This window comes from Psammomys obesus, unplaced genomic scaffold (assembly GCF_907164565.1).
Source record: "Psammomys obesus unplaced genomic scaffold, mPsaObe1.curated_primary_1811, whole genome shotgun sequence".
Classification (NCBI taxonomy): domain Eukaryota; kingdom Metazoa; phylum Chordata; class Mammalia; order Rodentia; family Muridae; genus Psammomys; species Psammomys obesus.
Window position 1 is genome coordinate 1,362,547 of NW_026596085.1, and position 10,891 is coordinate 1,373,437.

The 10,891-nt window shown below is 44.3% G+C and overlaps 1 protein-coding gene across 1 annotated transcript in view; it reads left to right on the forward strand.

Moving 5' to 3' along the window:
• The window catches only part of Fam186a (family with sequence similarity 186 member A), an 88,352-nt gene that overhangs the window by 21,883 nt on the left and 55,578 nt on the right, over nt 1-10,891 (forward strand). The window contains exons 5-6 of the mRNA XM_055626805.1: nt 7,499-7,715; nt 8,080-8,250. Coding sequence (XP_055482780.1) covers nt 7,499-7,715; nt 8,080-8,250 — 388 coding nt within the window. The remainder of the gene's footprint in view (nt 1-7,498; nt 7,716-8,079; nt 8,251-10,891) is intronic.

Here is a 10,891-nt window from a genome sequence, read left to right on the forward strand (position 1 = left end):
ACAGGTACCCGGGGCAAAAAGTCTTTCGGAAGACTTCCGCGCCCCCCAGGTAGAAAGCTGGGGTTTTTATAGGGTTTTAGAGGCAGAGGCACTGGTACAGAAACGAGAGGGCATGGTTACAGGGGGCTGATTGGTACGTTTACACGAGACCACAATTTGCGTCAAAGTTTGGCAGGGGCACCAAGATTCCAGGAGCTGGGTGGTCAAGGGGGGTAGGATGACCCCTTGACGTGGCCCGCCACCTGTTATTTTGTTTTTCCCTATCTTAGCTGAAACAGTCTCACAGATATCTATGAGAGTGATTAACACAAACTGTTTTTAGTATGACTGGGGCAGCCTGACCACAGATATCCCAAGTGGGTGACACAGCTAGGATTTCTCAGTAATTTTCCAGTTTTTCATCTGGCCTTCAGAGTTTTACAAAACAGTGGTGTCTCACAAAATGGCATTAGCTATGTTTAACTTAGGGTGAGGCTGGGGTCTTTCATCTTGAAAATCCAAAATATAATAAATAAATAAATGAATAAATAAATGCTTTCAACATTTTGATTCCTTTAGAATTATATTCACTAATACTCTACAAATTATAGTCACACTTTAAAATGAATGTAAATATGGTAAACAAAAGGAAATTAGATATGATACCATGCTTCTTGGTGTTTAAATCCTAGGTCAAATTTAACTTGAAGTAGATGGACTTTCATATATTAAATAAATGTGGTGTTATGCCCAGATCTTAAGGTCCACAAAGACCACCAGGAGTCAGACCACCTATGCAAGAGCAAAGAGCTTTATTTGGGCTTAAGCTGGGTCTCTCCACCATCACCAACACAGTGGATCAGAGAGGAGAGAGCCCCAGCAGCTGCATGGCAGGATTTTTTTTTTTTAATCAGGGTTTGAGTAAGAACCAGGAATTCCCAGTTTAGCAGTTACAGGACTGGATGACATTCAGGAAGAGCAAGCTTGTTACAAAGTGATTGGCTGACTAACATAACTAACATGAATGAGCTATCTACAGACCTCAGGAATGTTAGGTATTTTCTGTGCCATGAATGTTCTACTATGGTGGGCTGCCCAGCATAGATGCCCTACCCTGAGATAAGATACCTTCCCGTTCTTGTGGTTATCCTCAGGCTGTTCCTTGGGTAGGGGATTTTGTGACTTTGTTTCTGGAATTGGTGACGTATGGCCTAGTTCCTGGTGACTTTTCAGGGTGTCAGGCTGACATTAAGATGGAGATATTGGGGGCTCAAGAAGGCTGAAAGGCTAGTCAAAAGCTAGGCAATGGGGCACTTACCAAAATCATTTGATTAGTGATACAGTTGAAGACACGGAACCATCACATCAGCTGGACTGGTTTACGTCAGCTTTTAGCAACTCTAGATCTCAGCTTGAATGGAATCTTTCAGCCAGGTGAAAATCTGCTGAGAAAAATTTAGACTAGAAACGGAAGTTAAAATTTGTCCAGTAATTGTGAAACTGAGGAACCCCAAGACCAAGGGAAAAAAAATCCCATTTCAAAACCAGGTGGGTGTATTCATCTGGGGTCCATCTAAGCAGTGGCAGGTCCAGGTCTTATGACTTTTTTATTTTATCAGTATAAACAATTTAGTCGCTAAAATCAATACCAATTTAAAATGAGACTTGTCTTCTTATTCTAAAAGGAGATAGGATAATAAACAGAATTCATTATGACTAAGAGGTTCTGTAATTTTTTTTTTTGCCCTAGGCCACACCATGTGGCAATTTCAAAATGGCGGACTCACATCACATGGCAGGCCACATGGTTGCTATTTTTTAAAAAAATATTGTGTTTCTATAGATGTTACAAACACATATGCACACATATATTGTTTGGACCAAATAAGTGATGATGTACACAGCAGATTTTATATGAAAGAGGTTTATTAGCTGGAGATGAAGAGAGAGAGAAGGAGAGAGTGAGACATGATAGGGGGAAGAGAGGGGGCACCCCAACAGAGAAAGAGGAGGAAGGCAAGAGAGGGCAAGAGAGAGACATAGTGGCGGATTGGTCCTTTTAAGGAGCAAGGTAACTGCGCCTGGCAGGTGTGGCTACCTGGCCAGTGACACATGATGACATGGGTTGCTAAGCAACTCAGAAGCAGGCGGCCTAACTACTAACATTCCTCCCTTTTTCTATACTTAAAAAATGAGGAACTTGGGCTGCTTCTCATGTAAGACAAGTTAAAGTATATACATTTAGATTCATTGGAAGCAGTTCTTGGTTGCCATGCAAGGGGGTAAGAGAAAAAGAAAAAATAATAGCAACAAAAAGACCAGATTACATGGTCAAGAGGAGGAGGGGAAGCCCCTGCCCTGGAAAGTTCAGGGTAGAGGATTGCCAGTAGAGAGTTGCCAGCCACACAAGGCAGCAGATAGGGACTGAGGAATGCTGGGAGAACCTGCAGCTACTTGTCCTGGGACTAAAGCACTCCATTCCACCCTTTTGTTAATAATAAGTGAATATCAGGCGTAGATTCTCTTCTGGCTACTTCCTGCTGACACTAGGGGCACTGTAGGGAGGTCAAAAGGCTGAAATGCTGGCCAAGTCCAGGAAGAACAGGCTGTTTTGATGCTGTCCAGGGTTTGTGAGAATATCCATGGCTGGGAGGGAAAATGCAGGCCCAGCTTGATGGAAGTCTGTGAGGTCAGACTGGAACACTTGTGGTAGCTGCTTTGGCACTGTTGTGGATATAGGAAACATCTGGCAGGATATTGAAACATATATATATATATACAGGCAAAAGATAAAGTTAAGTAGGTTATGGAGAAAGTTCTTTAGATGTACATTTAAAACTTTTGGGAAAGCGAACAGAAGTGGAAGATTTGGATCAATGATACTAGAAAATGGGAACCTCCATTTACCTGAGGGAACCTCCATTTACCCAATCACTGGCAGTAATTAAGGCTTTGCTTTGGATCTGTCATCTAAGGAAATTGAGGCCAAGTTTGGTTACTAAAGTGTGTAATCTTAGAGGCCCTTAAAGCAGGCATTAGGTGTAGAAATCTGAAATTCTCCAGATGACATCCCAGAGGAGAATCTGTAAGAAAGGACAAATGGACTATTCCCATTGGGAAGGTAGGGTCAGTGACCTGCCAGAGGTGACCCAAAGGCAAGGTTTGCCTCAGTAGAGTATGGTCCTACTTAATCCAACAACTTGTCAGTGTTGGCCAGAGACCAAGGGCACAGCTGCCTGTAGGAGACATGGTTTACCTAATGCTAGGATTTTCATAGACAAGCATAAGAGGGGGAGAAACTGTGCATGTAGAAGGGGAAAAAAAAAATCTCTCCCAAGGGAAAAGTGTGAGTCCTAAATGGAGGTCAGCCAAAAGGGTCAACCGTAGCCAATGAAGACCGCTGTTGCAGGGTCCCTCCATCTCAGAAGGATGCTCAATGGTCAGTCTTCCCCTACCAAGAGAGGTGTTTATGCTGACCAATGAGGGGAACTCACCAATCCAGTGGCTAGCCAATGAGGGGAACTCACCAATCCAGTGGCTAGCCAATGAGGGGAACCCACCAATCCAGTGGCTGGCCAATGAGGGGAACTCACCAATCCAGTGGCTGGCCAATGAGGGGAACTCACCAATCCAGTGGCTGGCCAATGAGGGGAACTCACCAATCCAGTGGCTGGCCAATGAGGGGAACTCACCAATCCGGCCAGTGTTGCATGTAGGAGGTAGCAATCAAGTAGCCAGGAAAGGGAAGTCCCAAAACCAGGGAAAGGGGAGGAATCCCACCCTCTGAGATAGGCAATAAGTGCTGTACTTAAATGGAGCCTAACTGACCTAAGAGGTGGATTCAGGTTGATTTCCTGCAGCTTACAAGAATTACTTTTAAGTTTTTTGAAGGAGGTAAAACTTTAGACATGTTAGCATCACAATTGGATTCTACACTAAAATATACATTGTAGAAAAGGCAGTGGCCATACACATTTGTGTTAACAGCATAACCATTCCTTAGGGTGAGCTCTGAAAGGGCAGAAGCCTTTTGTGAAGTAGAAGGGAAAGCTCACTTGATCTTAACCTTTAGTATAAGTACACGTTATGGAGATTTAAAACCTTGAGCTTGGAACCATGATAGTGTGTGATATAGTGGGATGTTTTGTATTAGAGTTAGATTAATAAATCAGAGCTCTATTGATAAAGGTCAAAGCTCTAGACAGTCAATATAACAGTAGCATAGCAACAGGAGAAATATTAAGCCTTTTTATCTATTTAGGATACCTTAAATCACCTTAGACATTACAGCCTTTATAACTTGCATTCACCACCTTAAAACACTTTCTAAGACCCTCAAACATTTATAACTTGTGTTTACCAACCTTAAGATGCGTTCTTAGACCCTCAAACATTTATAATTTGCGTTTACCAACCTTAAGACACTTTCTTAGACACTCAAACATGTATAACTTGTGTTTACCAACGTTAAGACACTTTCTTAGACCCTCAAACAACACTTTTATTTTTTTAGGCCTTTGTATCTAGTTACTATGAACATTTATTGTCCTTTAGCTGAAGGGATGGTAAAAAGTTACATTCAGGCCTGTTTCTTTTATTTTTATTTTTTATATTAATTACAGTTTATTCACTTTGTATCCCAGCCGTAGCCCCCATCCCCTCCCAATCCCACTCTCCCTCCCTCTTCTCCTATGCCCCTACCCCAGTCCAATGATAGGGAAGGTTCTCCTCGGGCCTGTTTCTTGAGTCTGGCAACAAGGCATATTGTGTCTAGGCCTGACAATAGCAACTCTAGGACTCAGGCTTAAGGCCTGGTCTCCGGCATATGAAGAGAACTGAGAAGGCATCTGAAGCCTCCTAAGACAGAAGTTGGCAACATATCCATGGGACCCCAGTGTGAGGGCAAAACAGACCTGCAGTGTTACCCTGGGCTGGGTGAGAGTGGTGGAGGTCGCAGAATCAAGGAGCCATTTGTCCTCTGCCAGCCCAAGGAGCTGGAAGGCTGGAAGTGTCTGTGGCTCTTGTGCTAGTTGAGCCTCCATGGCTGGGCACAGAGGACAAGCCTGCATGGGAGCGTTTTGACTTCCAGAGGCCAGTCTGCCAGCAGGCAGCCATGGCTTGTTGAGGCAGCTGCAAGACCAGTGTCCCCTTTGGCTGCATTTGAAACAGTCACCTGGCAGAATTGACTTTTGGCTATACCCCAGTGGTATGGGGCATTGCAGACCTCTTGTTTTCTGTGGAGATGGGAACGAAGCAGAGGCCGTGGAGGAAAGCTGTTTACTGGTTTGCTCTTTGTGGCTTGCTCAGTTTGCTTTCTTACATGACTCAGGGCCACCTTCCAAGGGCTGGTATCACTCAGAGGGCTGGGCCCTCTGAAATAAACCCTTGATCAAGAAAATGTCTCAAAGGTTTACCTACAGACCAGTCTGATGGGGGCATTTTCTCAATTGATGTTCACTCTTCCCAGAAGAGCTGCATAGTTTCATGACAACCTGACAAAAGTTAGAATCATCAGAGAGGAGGGAAGGAACCTCAACTGAGAAAATGCCTCCTTGAGATCAAGCTATAATCAACAAGCCAGGATGCAGCAGCCTTCCATAGCTTCTGCATCAGCGCCATCCTCCAGCCAGGTTCCTGCCCTCACTGCATGTAGTGATGAACTGTTATATGGAGCTGAGAGTGAAATAAACCCTTTCCTTCCTACGTTGCTTCTGGTCATGGTGTTTAACCACAGCAATAGCCACCCTAAGGCGGCACCCTAGCTTGTGTAAGTTAATGAAAAACTAATTATTGCTGGTGCTGAGTGATGGTATTCTAGAATTGTGAAAATGGCTTGGAACTTAGAAACTTATTTATTGCCAAGCAGTGATGGTACACAGCTTTAATCCCAGCAATCTAGAGGCAGAGGCAAAGGTAGGCGAATCTCTGTGAGTTAGAGGCCAGCCTGGTCTACAAAGCTGTTACACAAAGAAACCCTGTCTCAAAAAACCAAAACCCAAACCAAACCAAACCAAATAAACAAACAAACAAAAAACTCCAAACCAAAAAAGGTCCCAAAAAACTTAAAACTTGGGGCTGGAGAGATGGCAAAGAGGTTAAGAGCACTGGTTGTTCTTCCCAAGGTCCTGAGTTCAATTCCCAGTAACCACATGGTGGCTCACAACCATCTATAATGAGATCTAGTGCCTTCTTCTGCCCTACAGGCACACATGCAGGCAGAATACTGTATAACTAATAAATAAATAAATAAATAAATCTTTAAAAAAAAAAACCAAACTTAAAACTTATTTATGGCGTGCGCACAGGTGTGTGTGTGTGTGTGTGTGTGTGTGTGTGTGTGCGCCTATGTGTGTACTCCTCACATTCCATGGCACCATGTGGACATCAAAAGATAAACCTCAGAAATCAGTTCTCTCCTGACACTCAGTAGGATCTGGGAGTGGAACTCTGGTGTCAGATTTGGCAACAAGCAAGCTCCTCTGATGGTTGAGCCATTTTGCAAGCCCCTCCCTGACCACCTTTAGCTGGTGCTTAGCAATCCATCTTTCTGATAATTCTGACAATCTGACAAACTGTGTTCCCACAGTTATTCACTGTTTGCTTGAGACAGTGTCTTTTATAGCCCAGGCTAGCCTCAAACTTCCCGTATGGTCAAGGATGACCTTGTACTTCTGATCCTTCTACCTTCATCTCCCCGGTGCTAGGATTCCAAGCATGCCCAGTGTGCTGGTGAGGAGCCTGCAAGGATGAGAAGGCCCTGGCCCAGAGTGCACTACTGAAAGGGGAAACAGCGCTTCAGCAGTCTTGCTGAAGACAAGTCAGAGGCAGTTCAGGGCTGTTAGTGACAGAAAATGCTGCAGTTAGAGTCCCAGGCCAGCTTAAACCCAATGTTCTTTCAATTTCATCAGGCATGCTACATGATGAACACTTAAAAAAAATTCTTTTTATCTAGTTGAAGAGTTGTTGAGACAGGGTCTCATGTAGCCCAGGTTAGCCTCAAACTTCCTCTGTAGCCATAGGATTGCCTTGAATTCTTACTTGTGATTTCTGAGTGCTGTAGGCATGAACCATCATGTCTGACCTATAACTTTCTTTCTCTTCCTCCTCCTCCTCCTCCTACTTTCTATGAGAAAATCTGAGGCTCATAGTAAAGCCACAGTGGCAAGGCTTTGTTTGTTTTTGACATGGGAGGCTCTCCCTATATTGCCCAGGCTGGCCTAGGAGTCACAGTTCTGGCCAGTCTTCCCAAAAGTTGAGGTTAGCTAGCAAGACTTAAGTATTTCTCAAAATTCTGTTTTATCTGTCTGTTTAAATTTGGGTGGATGCTTGTGTGTGCGTGGCCATGCACTTGCGGGAGTCCATTCTCTCTTTCCTCCCTGCGGCTCCCAGGCTGGGCAGCAGGCACTGAAATCACAGAGCATCCCACACCCTAACAAGACTTTAACAGGTTGGCTTTATATTGATTACTGACATTCTGAGAGTAAGCATGACCAGAACTTGTTATTCCTCCTTTTCATAGGAAGTTCTCACACGGCTGATTGAAATCATGAACAATGTGGAGCTGATAATGACTCGCTACAATATCGACAGCACGTCCCCTTTGAGGAAGCTTTCACTCAAAGAAAACCAGAAAAAGAAGAGAAAGTTTTTGTTAGAGAGGATGGCCATGTCTATTAAGTCTATGGATATTAGAGAAAAAACACTTAGCAGTCTTCAGTACTGGCTAGAAGAATGGAGTAAGTGTCTGGAAGGAGCCAGAGGGAAGGAATAGGGTTAATGAAGGAGAAATTAAATCACAAGTGAGGTTGAAGGGTTGATCTGCCCAAGAAGGAAAGACCCCCCCCAGAGCCAGGGGAATAAGCCCCGTGTGTTTTAGCCTTGGTTGTATTTTCTTAACTTGCTGGTTTAGCTGTGTGGGCTTCTACTCCAGGTTTCTTTCTATCTCATTGTCTGCTAGGGGAAGGGCCCCGCCTAACAGTAAGCGCATGGCAACACTGCTCCCCAATGGAACCACGTCACACACTTACCAAAAAGCATAAGACTATATGGAGATAATTAGTTTCTTTCCTCCGTAAGATGGCTTTCTTTACTCTCTTCAAGATTTCATTTTGTCTGAGGTGCCCGCCGTTGACATGGATGAGGTTCGCCATGCAGTTGCACGAATGGAAGTAATGCAGGAAACGCTGAAAATAATTGAGTATAATGTCAACCGCCTGCTTCGAATCACCATAGCACTCCTTGAAGAAAGGAAGAGACAAAGGAAAAAAATAAGTAAGTGCACTTTGTAATGCTTGGAAATAGGGTTTAACTTTTTACCAAAATACAGCTCTACTGGGGACTGGGGAGAAGGCTCAGTGGTTAGGAGCACTAGGAGTTCTTCCAAAGGACCCAGATTCTATTCCCAGCACCCACATGGTGGCTCAGAACTATCTGTAACTCTGGTTCCTGTGGGAAACAATGCCTTTTTTTTTTTTTTTTTTTTTTTTTTTTTTGCTTTCTCAGGTACTGTGCATACACATGGTGCTCAAAAACTCATGCACATAAAATAATAATAATAAACAAAACTTTAAAATACAGCTTTATTGAGGTATAATTTGTATTCCATAAAATGTACATGTGTCAAGTGCACAATTATTTTTGTGAATTCAGAGTTGCTGTGGATTAATCAACACCTTTCTCTGTTAGTGGTGATGCTGGGGATTGAACTTGGAGCTTTATTATTTCGAGGCAACCACTCTACCCTGCACCACACTCAAAGCACACAGCAGTCCTATTTTAAAGCATTTCCATTACCCAAGATCATCTGTGCTCAGTAGTAGTCAGCATCTGTAGTCAGTCTTTATTCACATCCACAGTCCTAGACAAACATTAACTAATCTATTTTGTCTCAATAAATTTATTTTGGCTATTTTATATAAACAGTCATATTATGTGTGGGTTTTATTTTGTTGAGACAGAGTCTTTCTATGTAATCCAGGCTAGCCTGGAATTTGAAGAGGTGTAGGTAGTCACAGCGTTCTGAAGGCTAGGGTTATAAGTGTGAGTCACTACACCTAGCTGCTGTGGGCTGTCTGTCCTGCCTGTCTCATCAGCAGTTTTGTAGGGCACACCAGTAAGCTGGTCCTCTCTCTGTAGCCTTGTATGTGGTTGGCAGGTATGCCACATCTGGTTGGCCTGTTCATCAGCTGCTGGATAGTTAGATGTTCTCCACATTTGTCTTTTCTGAATAATGCCGCCATAAACACACACGTGCAGGTTTCTGGAAGGCACATGTTTTGGTTTGTGAGCATATACAGGATTTGTAGACAAGTAGATTTGCTTGCTCATACAGCAAATCTGTTTCTGAAGTGGCCTCAGAGTTTTACATTTCTGTCTGTAGGGTAGGAAGGCCCCAGCATTTCCACATCCTCAACACTCATGACTCACTTTTATTACCCAGTTGTTGTGAAGAGATATTTCCTGGGGATTTACACTGAATTTCCCTCATAAGGAGTGAGGATAAGCAAGTTGTGCTTTTAGTCAACTTGTGTTGTGTGCTTCAGTGGAAATATCTGTTGGATACTTCTCCCTTTCATACCTTTTATTTTACTCCTCCACTCCAGTTCATCTCCTATATAGCTATAAGCTTTTCATTATTTTTATGTGTGTGGGTGTTTTGCCACATGCATGCTTGATACCCGTGGAGGCAACCTGGAACTGGAGTTATAAATGACTCTGAGACCCATGTGGGTCCTGGCATTGAAACAGGTCTCTCTCACAGAGCAGCTAGGGATCCTAACTGCTGAGCATTTCTCCAGCTATTTTAATTTTTATTTTTTTGGTCTTTCAAGACAGAGTTTTCTGTGTAGCCCAGGCTGCTTTGGAACTCACTCTGTAGACTAGGCTGGCCTTGAACTCATAAAGGTCCACCTAACTCTGCCTCCCAAGTGCTGGAATTAAAGGTATGTGCCACCAGTACCTGTTTCCCTTTTATTTTTAAACTATACATAAAATTGGACACAGTTAGAGGATTCCACGTGTGGTTCCTCTATACTATTCTGTCTGGAGAATGATCTGATAGCTCTGCTTTCAGTTTCAATTGGAGTGAAGTATGCAGCAAGCAAAAGTTAAAGAATAGCAATAGCAGGCAGACAGAAGCAGCAGACAGACAGCAAAGCATCATTTTACAACATACAGCAAAGAAGACTGGCCTAGTTGAAAAGCAAACCAAATCTGGGCAGTGGTGGCACAAGCCTTTAATCCCAGTACTTGGGAGGCAGAGGTATAGGAGGGGGGCAGGAGGCAGAGAGGCAGAGAGGAGGCAGAGAGAGAGAGAGACAGAGAGGCAGAGAGGAGGAAGAAAGGAGACAGAGGTACAGAGGGGCAGAGGAGTTGAGGGGAAGAAACATAGAGGGGCAGCGAGGAAGAGGCGCAGAAGGCAGAAGCCTAGAGGGGCAGAGAAGCAGCGGGGCAGAGGTGCTGAAGGGCAGAGAGGCAGAGTGAAGGCAGAGAGGTGGAGAGGGGTAGAGGCACAGAGAGGCACAGAGAGAGAGAGGCAGAGAGGAGGCCAAGGGAAGGGGAGAGAGATAGAGGAAGAGAGGCAGAGAATTACAGAGAGAACAGAGAGAGGCAGAGAGGAAGCCAAGGGAGGCAGAGAGAGAGAGAGATAGGTAGAGAGAGCAGAGAGAGGCAGAGGCAGAAAGAGAGAGGCAGAGAGACATAGAGAGAGGCAGAGATGAGGCAGATAGAGAGGCAGAGAGGCAGAGGCCGCAGGGAGGCGGCGAGAGGCAGAGAGGAGGCAGAAGCCCAGAGAGGCAGAGGCACAGAGGCAACGACAGAGGCACAGAGAGAAACAGACAGAGGCAGAGAAAGGCAGAGGTACAGAGAGAGAGAGGCAGAGAGGGGCAGAGAGAGGCAGAGAGGGGCAGAGAGA